Below are 11069 nucleotides of genomic sequence, written 5' to 3' on the forward strand. Positions count from 1 at the left end.
CATCTGTTAACACCGAAAAACAAAAACAAAAAAATGTGATTTTGAGAGATCATAGACTAATTAGAAAATAATATAAATAATCTTAACATTTTTCTATTTTACTTATGAACCTTAACATATAATAATCAATGTGGAAGTAATAAAAAAATAACTTAAATTATTGAGAGTGAGTTAAATATTAAAAAAAAAAATTTTCCCATACGTCCGCGCTCAGAATGAGCCTTTCCAGTCTTCTCAAAAAGTCAAATTTTACCATCTGTTTTCATAACACCGAAAAACAAAAGCAAAAAGAAAGTGATTTTTGAGAAATCATAGACTAATTAGAAAATAATAATAAATAATATAAATAATCTTAACATTTTTCTCTTTTAATTATGAACCTTAACATGTAATAATCAATGCGGTAGTAATAAAAAAAAATTAACTTAGATATTGATGAGTTAAATATATTTTTAAATTACCTCCCTTGCAAAAAAATTACCAAACAAAAGTTGAATTAATTAGTTTTTTCGACCTACTTTCATAAAAATATATCCATTTTTTCTAAGAATATAAACGAAAATGATATTTAACATTGATTTTTTAAGTATGTTTTAGCCATTTTCGTGTATTTAATATTTTCTTTAAGTTATGCAAAAGAGTAAACACAGTGGCAATTATAAAATAGCGCTATGTGGCTATATAAACAAACCCTACTCTACTATTTATAATAAGACACTGCGGTGCACTGAAAAGCACAGCATGGTGCGTTGTTTACTTTTATAGTCCCAAAATCTATAGCGATGACGGAAGGAAGGACACGCTCAGCCCGATTATATTATAGATGTTTTCAATTGGAAAATCTATTTTTGCATGTTGTTTCAATGTGTTTCTCAATCTTTTAAAGTTTTTTTAAAAATTGTTTGTCATCTAGAGACTGCTTTTACGCAGCTCGTTGTAATATTGTAGACATATTTTGTTGAGTATCTATAGTGTAATGTTGTATATCAGTATATGCCCTGCCCAGAGAAAAAAAAACTATTTTTACACGCGTGTAGCGTAGTGTAATTAGCACACTTGTCTAGTAAATGGACTAGAAATAATTTAACACTCCTAGTTATCATTGCACATTATTATAATCTTGAAATATGCAAGCTATTAGCTATACGATTTTTTATATTTAAACGAATTGTTCTAGAAATAATTAACCTGTAATGAATATTAAAATAAAGATTTTTAACTCTGTAGTTTGTTTTCAATAATTAAAAAAAACACCCTTTGATGTGTTAACTGTGTGTATGAAAACTTAAGACTTATTGCATTATAAAACCTTTACGTCTTTATCTTCTTCCTCATTGTTGCTAGTTGCTATTGACAAGTTATCATTCACCTCACAAACCAACATCATATAGAAAAAGCGTGTATTATTTGAATTAAAACATTTCATGTTTTGATGTTTTTCATTTCAGAAGTGGGTGAGCACACTGTTTATTTTAATCTTTTTTTTTTGTTTTGTTTCGTAACTGCACTTGGTTATGGGCTGCATTTTTATATTTTTAGCTTTTAAAATAATACGTATTTTGCTTAACACTAATCATTAAAGTTAATCTTTTAAGTTCTTGTTTGCTTTTTTTTTTTTTTTTTTTTTTATTAACAACTAATTAGTAATCAATTTCTAAAGTTCGATACATTATATTTATTCAAGCAATACTTATATTTAGCCATGATAAGTTAGCAATGAAGCATTCAGTTTCTTCCTGGCATATCTTCGAGGGTGTGTGGGGAGGGGGCCGAAAAAAGTCTGCCCCCCCCCCCCCCCACACACACCCGAACAAAATGGAATTTATATAGAAATTTTTTTTTTTTACCAATGTCCGCCCTCCCCTTGAAAATTTAGTCCGCACGCCTCCACCCCCCTCCCCCCCCCCCCTAAAATTAAGTGTCCCCCACCCCTTGGCGAAAAAAGTATGAAAGAAACACTGGAAGCATCATATTTTATTAACACAGTCAAGTAAATTCTGTCAACGCCGAAAGCCAATTGACCCTGTGATCGCTCCATGAAGCCACCAGCGACCGATGAGTAAATCACTAGCTGACTGGTTGTTTCTTCTTGGACTTCCGCTTGTTGTTGCCAGAAAGGTGTCTTACTTGATCTACATCAGTGGTTCTTAACATTTTTGGAGGTACCAAACCCCACCAGTTTCATATGATCATTCACTATTCACCGAACCCTTCTTAATAGTGTTATCCGCACTAAAAAAAAACAAGTTAATAAAAAGTCTAGTGACAATTTAATTTTTTGTAAATATCATCCTATAAATATAAACTCCTACACGATGCTCAGTTTAAATCATCCTAGGCCTACACGATGCTCAGTTTAAAATATATTTAAAAAAAATTGTGACCGAACGAAAGGATATTTTTGAAAACTTTCTTCGGCAATATTGTTTTAAATTATGGCAGAAATCGATTGGTAAATGTTTCAAGTCGCTAAGTGGTCTGTTTGCCGAGATATGGAGCAAAAACTGCATTTGTTCAAGTTTTTATGGCTTTTCCGGGAAATCCAGGAAGGAATTCCGGGAATTTTTTTGGCCCACAATCATCCTTGGAACTTGCTTAACATATTTGCTTTTGGAACTAGTCCTCGATATTGCTTCGTTGAGGAGGAGATACGACTTAAAGGCTGCGGACACACATCCATACATCCAGAAATGACGAGTTAATAATCGCTATTGTCCGTATGGAAATTGCGCTAAAAATCCGATCATGAATCATATGAGTAGGTGTGTGTCTTGACCTGCGCATAACCCCTGACACTGACTCACAGTTCGAACCCAAGTTAAGAACCACTGATATAGTAGAATCGATGAGACAACACGCTAGTCACAGATACAAAATTTTTGTTAGGCCCTCTCTGTTTCATCCCATCATTAAAATGGTAGTAGTTTAATGGTTTTCTTGAATATTGTCGATCACACTAAATCAGGGGTCTCCAAACTTTTTAGTCCGAGGGCCGCATTGACTATCAAATTTCAGTTCGGGGGCCAGTTTCTTCCGGACATGTCTTTGATTTTTCTGGGCAAAGATCCTCAGCCATCACCTATCAACGTTTTCTCCGTGGACAAAAAGATCTCCGCGGGCCGGATGAGAGGACCTCGCGGGCCGTAGTTTGGAGGCCCCTGCACTAAATGGACAGCGGTGACTTAGAATAACACGATTTAGACAGCGAGACGTCTGAAATGTATGAAGGCTTGTTTCAATGTAGATGTCTTGCTTTTAAAAATTCGATCTCTGCTTGAAGATTGCTTTGTAAGACATTTATAATAGTTGGAGTAAGGTACGTACTAGGCATGAAAGAGATATTTGAAAGGTAACAGCCCAAAAAAGCACGTTGGACTAATCAAGACAAGGAATGTTCGTGAATTGTCATCATCCTTTGTCGTACGATTATGTCAAACTAGGCTAAACCCGACATTATTACCCCCCTGTCGATTACCCCCCCCCCCCGATCACAGCTTAATGGACAGCTAGGGTTAGGGCTATGATCAAGGTTAGGGTTAGTGTTACGGTCAGGGTTGGGGTCAGGGCTATGATTAGGGTTAGGGTCAAAGTTAGGCTTAAACCAATGTCTAGATCTGTTTTTGGTTTTGTGTTAAGTTTTAGGCTGAGGTGAATTCTAATGCTTTTGTCTTTTTCTTAAGGTTAGGATTAAGGTAATATATAGGTATAGAATTTGAGTTAGGATTCTAACTTGAGAGGGGGAGGGGGGGGTTATTACAGGGGAAATGTCCGAGGGGTAAAGTCCTGTAGCCCCAATGTTTAAATTTTTTCAAACAAAACTTATATTATCCATACACAATGTTTTTGGTTTATCTAAGTAAGAATCGTAACGCTTCTTAAAGATTAAAATGTTGCTCGTCCGTTACGATCTGTGACGACAGATAGACTGTCAACAGACTGACGATAGAGGAAGCAAGTTAAATAAAAGTTTGTAAAAATAGAAAACTACCCCTATAGTGGTTCTCCCCAGGTACATCCCATTTTATGATTTAACGCAGGGTAAACTCGTACCTCACCGTCCAGTACCCAGCTCAATAGTAGGAAGCTAATAACTAAAAAAAAACTACGTTACTCAGGTCAAATTAATGATAACTGACAGATAGGGATATGCATTCTGAATAAAATAACATTCCCATCTAACGATATTCGAAAAAGTGGGCTGTGGCAAGCATGGAATTGTTGCCACGGAGCTGTCCAGAGCACTGCTGTAGGACTGGGCTTGGTGCCCTAGCAGCTGTCAGCTGTCCGTATACTTTCTACTGCACTTATTCTCACTGTTTTCTGATGAGTGTTTTTATCCTGTTTAATGAAATAATATAACTATTAATATTTGTGCATGGAGCTGGAGAGCTGCATCTTGACATCAAAAGAGCCGCATGCGGCTCGCGAGCCTCAGGTTGCCGACCCCTGCTTAAGGAGAGGGAGAAAAATATAAATAAAAAGACACTTAATTAATCAGATGATTAATTTGCGACTAAAACGATTTTAGACGCATTAATTGCACTATCTCATTTTATATGTCTACTAATATTAAGTATTGCAATCTATAACGGCTACTAATGTATTTATTTTTCAACTTGCTAAAAAAACAACCTTCCAAAATATTTTGTTTAGGACTTCTGCTCTATATAATTTTTACAATAGCAAATAATAACTTAAAGTTGTGTTTATGAGTAAGCAGTCAATCTAAGCTAAAGAACGAATTATCTCCCATTTTGAAATCCAAATACCAAAATTTCATTCAAGGGAAATAACTTTCATAAGAATAGCTAAATTAACCAAGTGTAACTAAGACATGATTGAAAAACACAAAAAAAACTCTTTAAATTTCATCACATAATCATTATAAATTATATCTAAAAAATTTATATTAATTATGTAACCTGTCAAAACAATATATTTTATCAATTGGCTACTTAACTATAGGTTGTTTGAAGTATAAACATAGTAGCTTTATTATAACATACTTCTAGTCAATATCGATGACATTCTTTCAATTGCCGCTTTGTGTAGTTCAACGATTGATATTACATTAATTTTAGATACTCAAAATAATAAGACGCCTTTAAAAAAAAAAATCAAATACGCAGTAGGGAGGTGGGGGTGCATTTTCACTAACGCAAATAAATGTAGCCATATGAAGGCCTAATCTGGGGGTGGGGGTGCAAAATTGATAGTTCGTCCTGGTCGCCGAAATAGCTTGCTAAGCCTTTGTATATTGCCATCTATAGTTTATAGAAGATAATTAAAGTTAGTAATTATTAGGTACTTTTTGATAATGGCGATTACAAATTTTTGATGAGAATAGAAAACTTTACCCAATAGTGAAGACAGAGATGGGATGAGAATAGAAAACTTTACCCTATAGTGAAGACAGAGAATGGAAGAGAATAGAAAACTTTACCCTATAGTGAAGACAGAGACTGGTTGAGAATAGAAAACTTTACCCTATAGTGAAGACAGACTGGATGAGAATAGAAAACTTTACCCTATAGTGAAGACAGAGACTGGATGAGAATAGAAAACTTTACCCTATAGTGAAGACAGAGAATGGATGAGAATAGAAAACTTTACCCTATAGTGAAGACAGAGACTGAATGAGAATAGAAAACTTTACCCTATAGTGAAGACAGAGACTGGATGAGAATAGAAAACTTTACCCAATAGTGAAGACAGAGACTGAATGAGAATAGAAAACTTTACCCTATAGTGAAGACCGAGAATGAATGAGAATAGAAAACTTTACCCTATAGTGAAGACAGAGATGGGATGTGAATAGAAAACTTTACCCTATAGTGAAGACAGACTGGATGAGAATAGTCACTCAATAGTGTTGACACTAATGACATCCCGCTGTGAGTGGGAGATTGAAGGTTAGCCTACAATGGCGGCTCCCTGGCAAATGGCGCGGCTAATCAATGGCATGCTGGGAAGTGTCGTTTGCTCGCAGGGAGGGACGGAAATGATGTACAACAAACAGCTGGGTGGCCTTCATCGACAGCCACGCAGGTTTCTCATTAGCTGATGCAATCAATGGGGTAGTGGTTCTTAAGTTTTTAGCATCAGTAACGTTATCAGCAACGCAGATTTTTTCATTACTTGCTGCAATCAAATGTTTAGTATCTTTATCGGCAGCCGCGCAGTTTTCTCATTAGCTGATGCAATCAATGGGGCAGTGGGTCTCAAGTTTTCTAGCCTCAGTACCTTTATCGACAGCCACGCAGGTTTCTTATTAGCTGATGCAATCAATGGGGCAGTGGTCCTCATATTTTCTAGCCTCAGTACCTTTATCGACAGCCACGCAGGTTTCTCATTAGCTGATGCAATCAATTGTGCAGTGGTTATCATCGTTTCTAATATCAGTACCTTTATCGGCAGGAGTTGCAGGTTTCTCATTAGCCGATGTAATCAATGGGGCGGTGGTTCTCAAGTTTTTAGCATCAGTAACGTTATCAGCAACGCAGGTTTTTCATTACTTGCTGCAATCAATGGTGCAGTGGTTCTCAAGTTTTTAGCATCAGTAACGTTATCAGCAACGCAGGTTTTTCATTGCTTGCTGCAATCAATGGTGCAGTGGTTCTCAAGTTTTCAGGGGTTTTCAAAATTTCTTACAAACTTACTTCTTTTGCTAGATTTTAAGTAGCTTTGACAATATTAAATAAAGACAATGTTTTCAAACAGATGTGGAAATCTTTAAGACAGTCGTTCAAAAACTTTTCCAACATCGGTACCCAGTCTAACCTGCAGAAATTAATGATAAGACCTTTCTAGGAACAGCTTCACTAAGTGTTGGAACTAATATTTATTTGGAATGTATTTTTTGTTGTTTTAATTATTATCATTTTTACATAATGCATTTTATACTTTTAAAGTATAATATTTCAATTTTATAATTTAAAAAAAAATGGTATTGCTATTCTCTTAACATAATTGATTTAGATTGCATATATTTTTATTAATTAATCTACTGTAATAATACTTTAATTACTTAACTTTCTAATAATGATTTGTTTGCTGAATAATTTCACTCACTAAAAACCTTGTGTGTTTTATACATTAATACTTTAATACTATCCCTATACAATAAGTCAACAACTTTGTTTTGAACACAAGGAAGAGCTTTACGTGCAGGCATATCTCTTGTTTATTAGGCAAACACATTGGTAACTCAATGCAAGGAATATATCACATTATTTGTAAAAATAGTAGGCTTATATAAAGCAATTAAATACAATGTATTAAAATATGTAAAATTTTATACTTAATTTCCTTTAAATTGTATAATTTATATTTTTTTAACTTTATTGTTTACATTTTATTTGTGTATAGCGTGTGCACATTTAAAGTCACGATTGTCAGAGCCGTGTAACTCTATTAAGTTTATAAAGCACGTTATTTGTGAATAATATTTAAAACTGATTTTACCTGTACCATTTACCTTTGGCGTATACCTCACCAGGTGGCATAACCTGACCATCGACCACCGCGAGAGTGTGGTCAGTTTTTACCTGGACGGTAAGGCCACGGAGAAGAGGATAGCCCACGGGTATTATCTGAACCTGGACCCGTTCATTTACATCGGCGGGGGTGACAACTTCGTCCAGACCAAAGGTGAGTACGTGTCAATACCACGTGTGGTTTGGGTGAGTTCATGTTCTAGACTTCAGGGGTGCTCAACTTTTGCTTAACTCACTCTTTATGTATCCACATACCCTGTCTGATTAGTGTTCTAAAATTTATAAAACTGCGTAAGATTAAATTGTGGAAGCACAATTATCGTTTAAACATTGATGCTCAGTTTTAATCTTAAAACGTATTAAGCAGTAATGTATGAATGGAAAATAGCCGATATCGCTAAGATATTCTATTTTACGTACGCTATAAATAAATATTAGAACGCCGTTGATATTACTTGCATATTTATTTACATTCAAAGACCCCCACACCTCTTATGAAGGGGTCGGGGTCTTATCCCTACCCTATACACAAGGGTTAGGGGACGGAGTGGTCTAGCGGTAGAGAGCTGGACTGCTAACCCCTATGTCTCGAGTTCGAATCCGGGTTCAAGTCAGTAGACCGTCCCTGAGTCCACCCAACTCTGATGGGTACTTAACTCACGTTTGGGAAAGTAAAGATGGCTGGGCATAGTGCTGACCACACTATCTCTTCATATGCCGAGGTCACAGAAACAAGTGAACTCAACTTCACTTGCCTTAAAGACCGGGTTAGTTTTTCTAATCCCACCGTCAGGATCCTATTCAAAAACCTTTACATATAGTGTGTTTGCTACAACTACACACGTTTTACATGGGTTTAAGAGTCCAGCACAAACCTCATCCACCATGTAATAGGGTCTTGCTTCTGGGATAGCTCAATTTCTCAAACGCCCTCGTCATATCAGCCTCGAGATTTACATTATTTTAAGGTTGTTGTTACCATTTTCTCCTCATATTGAATACGAACTTCTGAAACTGAATATGACCTTCTGAAACTGAATATTACCTGTACAGGTTGAATATGACCTGTACAAACTGAATATGACCTCTACAGATTGAATATGACCTGTAGAAATTGAATATGACCTTCTATAATTGAATATGACCTGTACAAACTGAATATGACCTCTACAGATTGAATATGACCTGTATAAATTGAATATGACCTTCTATAATTGAATGTGACCTGTACAAACTGAATATGACCTGTACAGATTGAATATGACCTGTATAAATTGAATATGACCTCTATAGTTGAATATGACCTGTTCGTATTCAATCTGTACAGGTCATATTGAAAACGCCCGGTCGATTTTGATCCGTGACCTAATCAACTCTCAGCACACCCTAGAGCAATTTAACATTTAATTGAATTCGGCTTGTTGTTTTTTGTTGTTTTTTCAATTAAAAAAACTATATTTCCATTAACTCCTCAATCTTTTTATTGAATCATTTATCCTTTTTAGCCTGTGTACAATTTTATTAAATTAAAAATGCATCACCAACTGTTGACGTTTTCTTGAAACTGTACACAAGTTGCTGAAAATAAAATATGATTAAAATAAAAACTGTAATTAAAATCGCAGCTTCACAGAAAGAATGTAAAAAATATCAAATGTAATAAGATTTTTTTTAAAATTAATATTATTATATTTCAGCCACATTGACTTTAAAATATTGATTTAAATAATTATTTCATTATCTATGATTTTCTATTTCACTTTTGCTAGAATTTTTGTTTTGTTTACTGTTTTAAACAATCTGTCAATATTGCAATTTTCTCTTCTGGGTGATCTTTTTGTTTTCATCATGAGCGCTCTCAATAGCTTGGCAGGAAATGATATTTTCATCAACATTGCCAAATCCCAGAACTTCTGAAAGTTTAAATAAAGAATGATAAAAAAAAATATAATAATAATTTTTTTTTCCCGATTCCTTGTTTGGCTGAAAATTTTCACTTAACAACAACCGAAGTGAAAAGACAAGATGGGGGTAATGGGATGGATGCACTTTGACCTCAGTCAGGGTTTTCGCCCCGAGGATACGCGAAAGGAATTTTCGAGTGGGGGGAAATGGGCCGCTGACCCTTAGACCGACATGTACACAAATTTCAGCCGGGCTGTCAGTAATGCCTTCTGATGGGGGAGACTGAGTAGCTTGTTAACATGCCCTCATCACTCATTGGTTAGTCATAGCGTCACGTGATCGATGGCTTCCAGAATAGCGGGGCTCTTGTTTACTTCAAGTGACCTCGTTACGTTCGCTTGTTGCGCGGGATTAAAAATGCGGACGGGAAATGTGTGATTTGAAATATAAAAGTCAGTGACGAATTATTTGTTTCGTTAGTTCAGTTTAAAAAGAGGCTTCTTTTTTATGACCAAGTACTAAAGTGTAAAGAAAAGAGATCCTAGGCGCTAGTACTAAATGGCTAGCTTTCTCTTCAGTAATAAGGATCATTAAGAGTGAATTATAAATATATAAGCTTAGTATAGGCAGATATTTAGTTTATTCTAAAGCGTTTTCTTAAATAGCATTCTTTTATTTCAAAATTTGACAAACTAATTCAAAAAATAAACTTTTAAACTTTAACGATTTATAGCATTTCAAATAACGATGTGCGCATAAATACAGATACACAACTTAAATGATGGGTTCCATAGAATTCCTTCCCAGTTCATTCCCAAGATTGTTCTTGATAGGTAGATCTACAAGCTATTAAGACCTTATAAAATGGGCCTGTATGGCTTCAAATGACGACATAAACATACAACTTTCACATATCCTGACTGTTGTACGGTCCTGTGTTAGCCACTTCCGGTAACGTTATAATCAAACATACCGACAAACATTTGATTGGCATTTCCGGTCATACGGGTTGTCCTGGTGTAAGTCCCCCCTCCCCTCCCCTCCCCCCTACCTCCCACTTCATCACCATCATGAGAACATTATCGATCTAATCTATGTTTGAATTGAGTGTATTGTTTGCCATGGGAGTCGACCTGGACTTGGTACCGTCTGGACGTGATGGATTAGAATGTATTTATGTTTTAGAGGGGGGGAGATTGGAGGGGGTGGGGAGGGGGGTATTGGAGGGGGTTTCTTTCGTCTGAAGCTTTTGGATTAAGATTTGAGTTTGATGTTTGTGTAACTTTATGTATTAGGATTAAAGACGATGTGGTCGAATGGTAGAGCGTTCGACTGCCTAGCGGGTTCGGATCCCAGGCTCGAGAGTCCGTACGACGTCTCTGAGTCCACCAAGCTCTGGTGAGGGAATGTAAAGGCGGATGGGTATAGTGCTGAAAAGAATATCCCTTCATTTGGCGAGGTCAATGAAACAAATGACCGTAAGGTTCTGAAGGGTACGTTGTAGGATTATTTTTAGGTTAGACTCCAGTGTAACTTAAGCGTATGAGTGAAATCCTGAAAGATACCGTTTGAAAAAAAAAAACCGTTCACCAAGAAGGCACACAGCGGATTGATAGGTGTACATTCGGCTATATTCATAGATGATACGATGATATTATATTTTAAAGT

The 11069-nt window shown here is 35.8% G+C and overlaps 1 protein-coding gene across 1 annotated transcript in view; it reads left to right on the forward strand.

The window, feature by feature from the left end:
- Window positions 1-11069, forward strand: part of LOC131935766 (axotactin-like) — a 110968-nt gene that overhangs the window by 88707 nt on the left and 11192 nt on the right. The window contains exon 9 of the mRNA XM_059292411.1: window positions 7499-7650. Coding sequence (XP_059148394.1) covers window positions 7499-7650 — 152 coding nt within the window. The remainder of the gene's footprint in view (window positions 1-7498; window positions 7651-11069) is intronic.

This window comes from Physella acuta, unplaced genomic scaffold (assembly GCF_028476545.2).
Source record: "Physella acuta isolate Inbredline_101_S28 unplaced genomic scaffold, ASM2847654v3 ptg000157l, whole genome shotgun sequence".
In the NCBI taxonomy this organism is placed as follows: Eukaryota; Metazoa; Mollusca; class Gastropoda; family Physidae; genus Physella; species Physella acuta.